The sequence below is a fragment of the Panthera onca genome, chromosome B3 (genome assembly GCF_046562875.1).
Source record: "Panthera onca isolate mPanOnc1 chromosome B3, mPanOnc1 haplotype 2, whole genome shotgun sequence".
NCBI lineage: Eukaryota > Metazoa > Chordata > Mammalia > Carnivora > Felidae > Panthera > Panthera onca.
In genome coordinates, this window is record NC_138344.1 from 143,012,202 (window position 1) to 143,026,114 (window position 13,913).

The 13,913-nt window shown below is 46.7% G+C and overlaps 1 protein-coding gene across 6 annotated transcripts in view; it reads left to right on the top strand.

Annotated features, from left to right (window-relative positions):
* Nucleotides 1–13,913, top strand: part of PPP2R5C (protein phosphatase 2 regulatory subunit B'gamma) — a 128,031-nt gene that overhangs the window by 71,770 nt on the left and 42,348 nt on the right. For all 6 annotated transcript variants that reach the window (XM_060620763.2, XM_060620764.3, XM_078447824.1 and 3 more), the window contains one exon: nucleotides 7,918–8,117. In XM_060620763.2, the coding sequence (XP_060476746.1) occupies nucleotides 7,918–8,117 (200 nt within the window). The remainder of the gene's footprint in view (nucleotides 1–7,917; nucleotides 8,118–13,913) is intronic.

Below are 13,913 nucleotides of genomic sequence, written 5' to 3' on the forward strand. Positions count from 1 at the left end.
GGGAATATCGTCAGTGGTATATGCTGTGTTGGCTGGTGACCGACGGTGGCTACGCTCGTGGTGAGCACAGCGTCAGGTATAGAGTTGTTGAACCACTGGATCGTGCGCCTGAAGCTAACGTCACATTGTGTGTCAACCAAACTCAAATTTAAAAAAAAAAAGTCCTTTTCCACTTCTTTCTTGACCTAAGATATTCTTCTGTATTATTTTCTAAAAGCATTAGGGTTTTGTGTTTCAAATTTAATTCATAACCCACTAGGAGCTTTTATATATATACAATATATATATTATATATATATATATATATAAAACGTGACCCAGTTTCTTCTTCCCTTCTTCCTTCCTTCCTTCCTCCCTCCCCTATTTCCTCTCCCTGGGTACCTAGTTGTCCCAGTGCCATGTATTTAAATTTTAAAGACTGACTTTTCTTCACTATTCTGCAGTACAGTTCTGTCATAAATCAAGAATCCGTATATGCCCACGCCTGTCCGTGGGCTCTGTTCTCTGTGGCTTGGCCGTTTTCATTAATGAAGCTTCACAGTAAGTCTGCATTTCCAGAACAGTGAGTTACCCCACCCTGTTAAAGACCTTCTCCAAGAGGGTCTTGGTTTGTGTTGACCCCTTACGTTTCCTATGCATTTTAGGGTCCGCTTGCCCAGTTCCACGAGTCCCTGATGGGATGTGGATTGGGGCAGCACCGAATCTCTAAGTCAGCTTCTTCATCTGGGGAATGTTATCTACAGACTTCTGGTGGCTCCCTCAGGCCCAGCGGGATCTGGTGGGAGCTTCCCTCCAGGCTGGGAGAGGTGAAGGGAGCTGCTCTCGCCACATCCTGGCAGGTGGCTCAGGCAAGAAAAAGAACACCATCGGTCTTTGCAGAGAAAGGATGGCATACACAGAAAACCAAAGGGATTTACAGATAACTTTATTAGAATTAATGGAGTTAATTAGAAGAGTTAAGCCAAGTAGCTAGATACAGAAGTAATCCCCCAAAACATTTTTTGTGTGTCACAGCAGCAGTTAGAAAAATTAAACCTTTTTAAAGATACCATTTACAGGGGCATCAGAACCTAACAGATACCAAAGAGTAAATCTAAAAAATGTGCAGCACATTGTAAGAGAAAATTATAAAACTTTATTGAAAGACATTTAGGGAAAACTTGAGTGAGCGGAGAAATATTCCATGTCCGTGGATTGGAAGTCTCATTATCGCACAGGCTTCCATTTTTCCCAAATTGATAAAGGGAATTTAAAGGGTCGTTAATAGGGCATCTGGAGGGCTCAGTCGGTTGAACATCCGACTTCAGCTCGAGGTCGTGACCTCGCGGTTCGTGAGTTCAAGCCCCGCGTCCGGCTGTGCCGACAGCTCAGAGCTTGGAGCCTGCTTCAGATTCTGTGTCTCCCTCTCTCTCTGCCCCTTCCCTATCTGTTCTCACTCTCTCTCTCTTTTTCCATCTCTCTCTCTCTCTCTCACTCAAAAATATTTACAAAAACATAAAGGGCCATGAATAATCAGCATGGGACAGAACAAGGTGAAAGAACTTAGTTTAACAGATACCGAGCCTTATTTTAAGGCTGTAGGAGCTAGGACTCGGGTGTTGGTGCTGGGAGAGGCGTCAGTGCAGCAGAACGTTCCGGGCCTGCAGACGGGATCGAGGACAGAGGGGCCGCAGGCAGCAGTGGGAAGGATGGGTCATTTCAGAAATGGCACATAAACTTCCTTTTTCAAAAACAAAAAAGTAATGCTGAACTTTTGTTTTCTAGTGGGGGGACCCTGCCATCTGCCTCACTTTGTCATATAAGAAATAGAGCTCAGTGGAATTTAGCCCACGTTAATGAAGAAGCACACATTTACTCCATAGTGTTAGTAACTGAATCCAACTTTATTCCCGCTCACCTTGTACTAAGAATAGATACATCGGAAGGACGAGATGACATCGTAGCTCAAGGTTTGGCTGTCTGCTTTTAGCGAGATTGCTTGTTTGTTCCCATTGTGAATGAGCTATCTCTTGTCTGTGGGCTCACAACTTCGTATTTTCTTAGACCCTCTTGGGACCTGTGCACCGTGCCTTTGAGAAGGCGCCGTGGGAGCTCACGGAGGTGCTGTGGTTACACTGTGGTCTCTCTCCTTGGAAATCAAGCCGCTTCAGCTGCTTAGCACACATTCCGTGAGTGACCACAAAGTAGTTGACCGCCCGTGAGCATGAACCTTTGCGGGGAGGGAATCTCTCGAGGTGGCATTCTCCAGGCTCATAGTTTTAGCAGTCTCTTTATTTTCTCTTTATTTCGTTCGAGTCATGGTTATTTGGAAAAAGCCATTTCCTATGTACCAGAGGGCCTGGTTCTCCTGTCTTTTTGCACCTGTCGTGCTGCAAGTTGGTTCTTTATTGTATCTTGAAGTGTTTTCTTTTCACCGCCAACACTTGTCACGTAGAAGTGGGCTTGGCTGTGTAATCATTTTTCTGTCCGCCAACAGCTCGCATGATGCCTCCTCGCATATAGCTACAACTCAGTGACGCAGCCTCACCATATCCCACGGTTCATGGTTCAAGCGTGTCATGTCCCCACTCTGCCCCTTCTGAGGGGTGCAGACTGAGGCACACAGAGGCTTGCAGCACCTGTGAAGTTGGCTGTGATACAATTAGTGGCTTAGGAGTGACTTTTTAAAGCCTGCCGTGGCTCCTTGCTGCCTGGCGGTGGTCTGCAGACCTGACCACACGTGCCGGCGGCCAAGCGGCCTGAGGCACACGCCCCCACAGTGTGTCCGTTTGCAGGTTACGTGTTGGCTCGGCTTACATGTTATTCTCTGCAGAAGAAGGAAGTGTGAATGCCTAGAAGTTCTGTGGATACCACCTTGGGCACTCCTGGGGCTCGGCCCCACTTTGAAGGTCAGGATCGGGGCAACGAGCCCATTCCCTATGGCTCCTCTGGTGTCGTGGATACAGGAACGCTGCCCTCCCTCCTGGTGGGGACCGAGAGCGTTAATGGGGTGCCCTCACCCTACTCTGATGGTATAACCTTCCTCGAGCATCCCTGTCAGTTATAAATTACAGGCTTCCTTTCAGTAAGTCTGTTTTTAAAAGAACGACACAGTCATACCTCCGCCTTGTTTGCACTGTTTCCCACGCCACGGATTAGTGTCTTCCCAGCTCCTAGTGTGTCCCTACATTTTGCTTCTAGGTATCATTCAGGATTTACCTTGAAATAATTGGGAAGGGTCCCAAGTTTACAATAATAGACTTATGAGGACCCTGGCGGGGTGGGGGGGGGGGGGGGAGCGGGGGGGCTGCTGAAAGGTTTATACAGACCCAGGGTACCTTGTGTGTGGTTTTATCTGTGTAGAAGAATGTAATAGCTCCTAACTTAAGAAATAATAAACCAAAAACCATAAAATACCTAGGAATAAATATAAGCAAAGAGGTGAAAAATCTATACACTGAGAACTATAGAAAGTTTATGAAAGAAATTGAAAAAGACACAAAAAAATGGAAAAAGATTCCATGCTCCTGGATAGGAAGAACAGACATTGTTAAAATGTCGATACTACCCAAAGCACTCTACATATTCAATGCAATCCCTATCAAAATAACACGAGCATTCTTCACAGAGCTAGAACAAATAATCCTAAAATTTGTATGGAACCGGAAAAGACCCCGAATAGCCAAAGCAATCTTGAAAAAGAAAACCAAAGCAGGAGGCATGACAATCCCAGACTTCAAACTATACTACAAAGCTGTCATCATCAAGACAGTATGGTACTGGCACAAGAACAGACACTCAGATCAATGGAACAGAATAGAGAACCAGAAATGGACCCACAGATGTATGGCCAACTAAACTTTGACAAAGCAGGAATATCCAGTGGAATAAAGACAGTCTCCTCAGCAAGTGGTGCTGGGAAAACTGGACAGCGACATGCAGAAAAATGAACCTGGACCACTTTCTTACACCAGACACAAAAATAAACTCGAAATGGATGAAAGACCTAAACGTAAGACAGGAAGCCATCAAAATCAACACTTCATCGACACATTCTGAAACACTTGTGTGGGTGTTATTAGTCTGTATGCAATTTAAAATTAAAGTGAGCCACTGTCCCTCATGGGCAAAATTCAAAGTCCTTTTTTTTTTTTTTTTTTTTTTTTTTATTCTGCTTCATGGAGGTAACGTAAGGTTTGGGTCAAGTCCAGCGTCATGGTTTATTACTTAAGAGTCGGGCGGCCTTGAATACTGAATACAGAAGTGTAAGGTACCCACAGTGCCAGGCCTGGTTAGTTTGGTAACATTCGGTTCACATTACAGGGATGATCAGAAGAGTAGAGTCAAGTACAGGTTCAAGTCTGTCACACCTCTTTTCCTTCTTTCAAGATTAGCAATGCTAATTTAGAAGTTTGGTTTGGGGGGATTTTTTTTTTTTTTTACTTTTTAAACCATGAAATTGTAAAAGCCAAATGAGATTTTAGGAAATAGAGTTCACGAGATTAAATTTTTTTTAATATTTATTTATTTTTGAGATTGAGACAGAGCATGAGTGGGGGAGGGACAGAGAGAGGGAGACACAGAATCCGAAGCAGGCTCCAGGCTCCGAGCTGTCAGCACAGAGCCCGACGCGGGGCTCGAACTCAAGAACGGTGAGCTCATGACCTGAGCCTAAGTCAGACGCTCAACTGACTGAGCCACCCGGACGCCCCAAGAGTTCATGAGATGATCATCATGACAGACTCTTTTATAAACTATAAATGAAAATAGTACAGTAACAACTTAACTGTCTGGAACCCTGGAAGAATTGATATAAATGCCAGAAGGCTGAGATTTTACTGTCTTTTAGAAGAATTTTAGAAAGAAAACTTTAAATCTGTTTTACTCTGCTCTTCCTCCTTAATCAGAATAAATTTGTTTTAGTGGTTTTGGTGATAACCTTGTCTTTATTCTGAATGTCAGTTCTTATTACTGTGTTAAAGGAGCGAATGATGCTTTCAGATGCTTTTGAGGTATGTGAGACCTAATGACACCACCCTGGAGGACCCCGGGCGTGCCCTTGCTTTGGGGTATATTATGCTGCCCTATCTGGATCTGCCACTTAATGGCGTGGTGGCCTGAGGCTGTTGAAGCTCTCGGTGTCTGGGTCCTCATGTCTCTTGGGGTAAACACAGCCTTCTTCGTTTTCTCCAGCGTCAAGAGCATGAGAATCCCAGATAGGTTCCAAATATACAAGCCGTGACTGCAAAATGAACTCATTGAGGTGATCCTAGCAGACCGGAGGATGAACCAAGCTGTAGAATTAATTGAGTGAGGATTGAAGTCAAGCAAGGAGGTAATTCAGAAAAGGAAACCTTTTCATTGGGAGAGGTTGGGCCCAAACACCGTAGCGGTCGTCACTCGTTGAAAATGATTCAACAGACAGACACCTACTACTCAGAATGTTTATGAATCAAATTCTGGTTCTGCAAGCCTCGTTACTGGGCGTTAGGGGTGCACGGAGAACTAGAAAACGTAGTCACCTGACCCGTGCGTTCGGAGAGCAGGTGGGGGGAAGCATGAGATACTAGGCAGGATAGCTGAGATGCGGGAAGCAATAGCCAGTGCGCAGCGCCCGGCTCGGAGCGCGGCCCGCGGCTGACCAGGTAGTGGCAGAGCCCTGAGCAGGAAGCGGGCAGCTGGTGGCAGGAACGAGGAGGAGCCGGGAGGACACTTGGGGCGAAGAGGGTGAGGGCGTGAGCACTGAGGCAGGAAAGCCCGAGGGCCCGGAGGTGCGCCCTAGGCGCAGGTGGGTGTGGGGTCTCAGCTCTGGGCCCAGGACCCCTTCACACTCCTAAACGTTACGTAGGACCCCCGACGAGCTTTTGTGTATGTGGCTTTAGCTACCGATATTGACCATGTTCCAAATGAAAGCAGAAAAGATAAAGTGTATATTTATTAATTCATATAAAAATAACAAAACCGTGTGCTCGCTTTGGCAGCACGTATCCTAAAATTAAAAATAATAAACCTCGGGGGGCACTTGGGTGGCTCAGTCGGTTGGGCGGCCGACTTCGGCTCAGGTCATGATCTCACAGTCCGTGAGTTCGAGCCCCGCGTCGGGCTCTGTGCTGACAGCTCGGAGCCTGGAGCCTGTTTCAGATTCTGTGTCTCCTTCTCTCTGACCCTCCCCCGTTCATGCTCTGTCTCTCTCTGTCTCAAAAATAAATAAACGTTAAAAAAAAAATTAAAAAAATATATATATTAAAAAAAAATAATAAACCTCGGGGCACCAGAGTGGCTCAGTCGGTGAAGCGTCTAAGTTTGGCTCAGGTCACGATCTCGAGATCCTTGAGTTCGACCCGGCGTCGGGCTCTGTGCTGACAGCCCAGAGCCTGGAGCCTGCTTCCGATTTTGTGTCTCCCTCTCTGTCTGCCCCTCCTCTGTTCGTGCTCTGTGTCTCTCTATCTCTCAAAAATAAGTAAACATTAAAAAAATAATAATACAATAAGCCTAGCGCATGTTAACAGAAATAACGTCTTTATGAGCAAAGCCATATTTTATGAAAGAAAAACAAATTAAGTGAGAGAGTGGCATTGTTTTCTCTCTGTGCACATCTCCCTCCTGCCTGGCTTACTAGGAGATCGCCGGATTCTCCTTTCTGCTTCTGCATTCAGTGTGTCGCCGTGTGTCTTAGTTGAAATGTATGAAGACACATGTTTGGGGAAGCTGGGGACAAGTTCCTTAATATCCTTTGCACGTAGTTCCAGAATTTTCTTTGATATTACACCAAGACCTAAACAGGCAGTTTCTTGAAGGAATCTGTGATGGGGAATCTGAAACCATATAATGAGCCGAGCATACATTTTATTCCATTAAAATCCAGTGGAAGGACTTGCACTTTGAGTGCCCTGGAAGGACCTTGTAATGCCATTTATCGATCACTTTGAAGGTACTGGTTCACTGAGTTTTGCAAACCTTCTGAGACACTTTGCAAATGTCGGACACATTTCAGTATGTATATCGAGAAACCTCACTCATCAGCGTCACCCCCAAAGCTCATCTTCACCCCAGGGAAGCCGTCAAGCTCACGCTGGCAGATAGCTTTCCAGACGTTCCAGAATCCTGGAAAATCGTCCAGAGCTCTGCCACTTCCCAGCCCTAAGGTGGCCCTCCAGACGGGTCTCTTCCCCCTGTTGTGTCACTGTACAGATAACCTGAAAAAACACGTGTCCATACGGAGAAAGCTTGTAGGATGGTCCCTGCCCAGGCAGGCACCCACTGTGTAAAGGCGAGTGCTACGACTTAGGACTTTGCACTGTTTCTGTGCTGCCGTCACCACGAAGATCACCAGGCGTGTCTGGTGCGAGTTGACCGGAGCCCAGAGTAAGGGACGAAAGGTGTTTTGTGGAGCGGTGACTCCGTGTGTTTGCAGCCGCTCGTTCTGACAAGCCTCAAACTGATGGCACTGGCCCCGTGTTTGCAGGAAGCCAGGGGACACCCGTGTGCCCTCCCCCCGTCACCCTCTTCACCTCGCCCTGCCTGCGTCCGCGGGTGTCGCTGGCGTGGGCGTCCGTGCCCCTCGCCCCAGACTGGGGCCTGCGGTCCGGCTCTCGTTCCGTGGCGCAGCACGGTGCCAGCGTGTGGTGACAGCCAGCAGTCAGGCGGTCGTTGCCGAATGAGGGAACGCATCCAGAGGGCGTATTCTGAACAGTAACCTCGACGTGGTTTCGGAGAGTAAACGGTATAGAAACGTTCTCATAAGCGCATGAGCTGAGCCGTTGACGGGCTGTCGTTTTTCTGTTTGGGGAATGTCTGACCTCTCTTCACCCCCACCCCGTCCCTTCCCTCGAGTCTCTATTAATTCAAACTAAAAATAGTAGAAGGCTTAGAAGCGTTTCACAGTGATTGTGGGTTAAGCATCTTTGCGATCAATATACTTTGCTTTCTGCTTTTCAGATGTTCCTCCTGCTGATCAAGAGAAGCTTTTTATCCAGAAGTTGCGTCAGTGTTGTGTCCTCTTTGACTTTGTTTCCGATCCACTGAGTGACCTAAAGTGGAAGGAAGTAAAACGAGCTGCTTTAAGTGAAATGGTAGAATATATCACCCATAACCGGAATGTGATCACAGAGCCTATTTACCCGGAAGTAGTCCATATGGTAAGTGGTTACAGTCTGACCAGCGCGTCCCGACCCTGAGTGACACACAGGGCTCTGGTGTCCTTAGCACAAGCCGAGACGTTTGAGCCTAACACACTCCCCACAAAGAAGTCCTCTTGTTGTGAAATTTGTACTTGAAGAATGGAAGTCTTCGTAATGTGTCCTGTGCTGTAACGATAACAGTTGAGGGAACTGGGTACCTTCCAGGGCCAGTCGAAGTGTCCTGTGTGTTAACTCCCACGAGTACCCTATGGGCCACATACATTAGAGCCCTCATTTGAGCGTACTATCTTACCCTCTTTGATGTAATAGTGCTCACTATAATTTAGAAGTAAACATGTTGTCCATACTTGTGCAGGAAAACTTTAATGATGGGGCAGAGTTAAAACAGTGATGGGACCGGGGCGCCTGGGTGGCTCAGTCGTTTGAGCGTCCAGCTTCGGCTCAGATCATGATCTCACGGTTCGTGGGTTTGAGCCCCATGTTGGGCTCCGTGCTGACCGCTCGGAGCCTGGAGCCTGCTTCGGATTCTGTGTCCCTCTCTCGCTCTGCCCCTCCCCGACTCGTGCTCTGTCTCTCTCTCTCTCTCTCTCTGTCAAGAATAAATAAACATTAAAAAAAAAAAAAATAGTGATGGGACCGAGCTGGTGTCGGGACAGTCTGCCCTGAGTGGCCGAGATGGCCTCTGTGGTCCTGCGGTTAGTTCATTGTTGGCTTCATTCAGGCCCAAATCTCCGTTCTCTGGTCACCTGCTTCACAGCCTGTTTCTAGGCCCTTTGCAGGATCCTGTTTCAAACTTGTGTTGTTTGACACTGAACTTGTTTTCTGTTGAGTGTTTTTTTGAATTGTTGGTGTCTCATCCACCTCTGAAATTAGTACTCCCTGGTTCTAAGGGAGTCCTTGTTGCTTAATATAAAATATTATATCCTGATTTTCACTGAACTCCTCCTTAAGTTACTGATTTTTTCCCCCAAAGCTACATGTTTCAGAAGTGACTAATCTTATGACCTAAACTATGTTTATTTCTCACTTTAGTGTGTTTACTTTGGAAAAGATATTTGAAAGCAATGTTCATTTTTGTGCTTTTCATAACCTGTTGTGTCAGAAGTCGCTATCAACTTATTTTAACTTGTTGTTGTTAACTCTTTTAAAGTTGAGAATTTACCAATGTGTGGTCAGCCCGAGGCTGTGAGGTTCCTTCCCCATCACTCATGATGAGTGCCCTGACCTTTTCCTGTTCAGACTAAAGAAAATGGGAGTGTCGTTTTTTCTCTCCTTACTTTCAAGCCTCATTTACTTTGGAAGGCCTCCCAAAATGCCAAAATCTCAAAGAAACAACCTAACATTTTCCCTAACACCTTCGTAATTTTGTCATTCACTTTATAATCCTCCTGGAACTTTGTTTTTTTATAGTGCAGGAGAGGGATATAACTTTATTTTCTTATAAAATGATAGAAAAATCATTTGCCTGTACATCATGTGTTGAATATTCCCTTTTCTCCATTGATTTTAAATGCTTCTTTATTGCATATCAAATTTATTTTATCTTTAAATTAAATTCAGGGTGCCTGGGTGGCTCGGTCAGTTAAGCACCTGACCTTGGCTCAGGTCATGATCTCGCGGTTCATGACTTCGAGCCCCGCATCGGGCTCTCTGTTGTCAGTGCAGAGCCTGCTTCGGGTCCTCTGTCTCCCTCTGTCTCTGCCCCTCCCCTGCTTGTACGCACGCACATGCTCTCTCTCGCTCACTCACTCAATAATGAATAAACGTTTTTAAATTATTTTTAAAAATAATAAATTAAATCCATTTGTTAATACATATTAAATTTATAAGCACATCAATTTGTTACATATTAAATCACATGGTTGGAGGGTTTTTCCATTTTTTTTTTTTTTAATGTTTGTTTATTTTGAGAGAGAGTGGGAGCATGGGAGGGACAGAGAGAGAAGGAGAGAGATCCCAAGCAGGCTCCACACTGTCAGCACAGAGCCCGACCCGGGGCTCATTCTCAAGAACCATTCTCAAGAACCTGAGCTGAGATCAAGAGTCAGACACAAATTACTGAGCCCCCCCCCCCCCCCCCAGGCACCCCAGGTTTTTCCATTTTTAAGGAGGGAGGAGGAAGAATGCAGAACATGAGGCTTAGGTCAGCCTGGTTTGTGTCAGATGCCTGGCTCTGAACCGGGTCCCCTCCCCTGTTCAAATCAGGCTCTCTTGTGTTTACAGTGCACGTTACCTGGATGCCTGGGGGGCCCCGTTGGCTAAGCTCAGGTTATGATCCCATGGTTCATGGTGGGATCGAGTCCCTCGTTGGGCTCCACGCTGTTAGTGCAGAGCCTGCTTGGGATTCTCTCTCCCTTTCCTTCTGCCCCTTCCCTATTCCTGCTTGCGCTCGCTCTCTCTTTCTCCCTCTCTTTCTCAAAATAAATAAGGAAACGTTAAAAAATAAAAAGAAGTGCACATTACCACAACTGCTCAGGACGCTTAAAGCCCCGGAACTTTTGTTTAGATTAAATTATCGTTACTTCTCTCCCTGTTGATAATTGTGTCCTGACTGGGTTCTCTTCTCGCTCTCTCCACTTTGTCCCCCACCCCAAAAGTCGGGTCGGTCTTTGGAGTGTTGGACAGTCGACCCCCTAAAGTACTTGCAGATACTTACTGAGCATCCATTATGGGCCAGGAACTTTTTTAGGTGAGGAAATAGACCGGTGAACAGTATTTCTGCCTTCTCAAAGCCTCCCTCTTCGTGGGACAGGCAGAAGGAAGAAAGCATGTAGCGAGGATGGTGGTTGATGGTGGTTTCTTGCCCTCTCAGAAGTGGAGACCGAGTGCCAAACTCACGCGGTCAACAGAAGGCCTCCACCCCCAGGCCTAGACCCAGCAGAGCAGGTGGAAGAAATGTGAGTCCCCTCCCGGTTCCCCCGGATGCCACGTGCTTTGCTGACCCCCGAAGCAGCACTTAGCCAGCCCCCTTGAGTATTGCCTGGTGTGTGTGTGCTCACAGTACTTTTAAAGATGTGAATTTCCACTTACTTTGAAGAATCCAAAGCTCTGTAGATGCTATACTTCTTCTGCTACTGCTTTTTTTTTAATGCTCATTTATTTATTTTGAGAGAGCGCACTTGAGCAGGGGAGGGGCAGAGAGAGAAGGAGAGGGAGAGAGAGAATCTCAAGCAGACTGCATGTTCAGCATGGAGCCCAGCGTAGGGCTTAATGCCACGACCCTGAACCCCTGACCTGAGCTGATACGAAGAGTCGGGTGCTCAACCAACTGAGCCACGCAGGCGGCCCCTTATGCTACTTCTTTTAAATATGCTGCCTGTTAGGGACGCCCGGGGGGCTCAGTCGGTTGGGCGTCCAACTTCAGCTCAGATCATGATCTCACAGTGTGAGTTCAAGCCCCACATTGGGCTCCTCGAAGACAGTGTGGAGCCTGCTTTAGATTCTCTCCCCCTCTCTCTCTCTCTCTCTGTCTGCCCCTCCCCCACTCACATGCACGCACTCTTTCTCTCTCTCAAAATAGATGAATAAACTTTAAAAATATGTATTTGCCCGTTAGATTGGACTGCTATATAGTTTCTGAACAGATGCATTGAGAAGTCATTCATACACGTGCAGTTCACTCATTTAAAATATACAATCCTGGGGCACCAGGGTGGCTCAGTCAGTTAAGCACCCAACTTTAGCTCAGGTCATGATCTCACTGCTCCCGAGTTTGAGCCCTGCGTCGGACTTTGTGCTTGACAGCTCGGAGCCTGGATGGAGCCTGCTTCAGGTTCTGTCCCTGTCACTCTGCCCCTCCCCTGCTCTCTCTCAAATATAAAAGAAAATATAAAAATAAATACATACATACATACTTAATAAAATATACAATCCATGGTTTTTAATATATTCACAGTACTGTGCAGCCTTCGTCACATCTAATTGTTTATAACATTTTCATCCCTCTAAAAATAAACCCCAAGCCCATTAATAGTCACTGCCAGTCCTCCCTGACCTATCACCCCCAACCTCCGGCAGCCCTTTATTGCCTTTCTGTCTCTCGAGAGTTGCCTACCCTGGGCATTTCCTGCCAACGGGGATTATATGATGCGTGGCCTTCCTTCACTGGCATAATGGCTTCAAGGTTCATCCGTGTGGTAGCCTGCGTCACTTACTATTTGTGTTGCCAAATAATATTTCATGCTATGGACACGTACCACATTTTTATTTATCCATTCATCCGTGGATGGGCATTTGGGTTGTTTCTGCTACTTGGCGGTTACGAGCGACGCTGCCGTGAACGCTCCCGTACGAGCTGCGGTGTGCGTGTGTGGCTCGTTTCCCTGGAGTATTCACCTGGGAGCGGAGCTGCTGGGTCCCGTGTTAACTGGGTGTTTAACATTTGGAAGACCCGCCAGACTGTCTTCCAAAGCGTCTGCCCCTGGATGCACCCCCACCAGCAGGGCACGAGGGCTCCGGCCCCCCCATGTTGTCCAGACTTGCTACTGTCTGTCTGCTGGATGCTAGCCATCGGGGTGGGGGTGTGGTGGGATCTCGCTGTGGCTTCGATTTGCATTTCCCCAGTGAGCATCTTTTCATGTGTGCTGTCTGCTTTTATACATCATGGACTTCAGTCCTAGCGTGAAACAGAGTGTTACGGGTCATCCAGCCCGTTTGTTTTCAGATTGAAAAAACTCCTGAGAATGAGGGTGAAAGGGAACCGGGCCCACAGGGAGGCTCCTGGCATCTAGAGTCTCAGACCTAAAGCTCATTATCTCTTCATTTCAGTCTTATTTTAAATCTAACCAGCCATCTGTTTGTTTGTTCTTTCGATTAAATTCTCTCGTTAATCTGTTTTTCAGGCATTGGCATTTTGTTCTTATAGTCGGTACACTGATAGAAAAACCACCGTTTTCACAGACACCCATTTTTACTTTAAGTGACTCAGAGACAAACTGGTGATTCGAATGAACATTAGCAAGCATTTCTCAAAAAATAAACAGAATGAGAATGTCGCTTAAAGGAAAATAAGTGAGAGTGTTTGTTGTCAATGCAAAGTTTGAGCTTTGGGGCAAAAGTTTGAATTTTGAAAAATTTGTCTCCACTCAGTGCAAGCATCAGCCACCCGGGGCCCCGGGCTCTCCTGCTTAGATCAGCGACGCTGTGAACAGATGGGATTTTTAGTACATGTGGTGAAACGAGTCCCCACCGGAAGATCTACATGACCCGCTGAACCAGTGTTTTCCCCATGACCGATAAATGATGTTCCGTAATCGTTGGTGGGCCAGAGAGCCATTCAACGTGCAAGAGGCGCCCTTGGGTTTTAATGTAGAGACCACCTCACCGCTAAGAGAAACTACCATTTGTCAATTGGGTGTAGCTTCAAAGAAGTCCACGGTTCGGGGCGCCTGGGTGGCGCAGTCGGTTAAGCGTCCGACTTCAGCCAGGTCACGATCTCGCGGTCCGTGAGTTCGAGCCCCGCGTCGGGCTCTGGGCTGATGGCTCAGAGCCTGGAGCCTGTTTCCGATTCTGTGTCTCCCTCTCTCTCCGCCCCTCCCCCGTTCATGCTCTGTCTCTCTCTGTCCCAAAAATAAATAAAAAACGTTGAAAAAAAAAATTTAAAAAAAGAAGTCCACGGTTCTCTGAAAAGGACCTATTAATTATTCCTCCCTTTTCCAGCTGTACCACGTAAGAGACATTTACTTCCTGTATTTCAACCAAACCAACGTTCAGAGCATAGAAGCAGACATGAGAACCCAGCCGTTTTCTATTAAGCCGGACAGTAAAGAGAGTAGCAAAAATGTAAAAAAATGC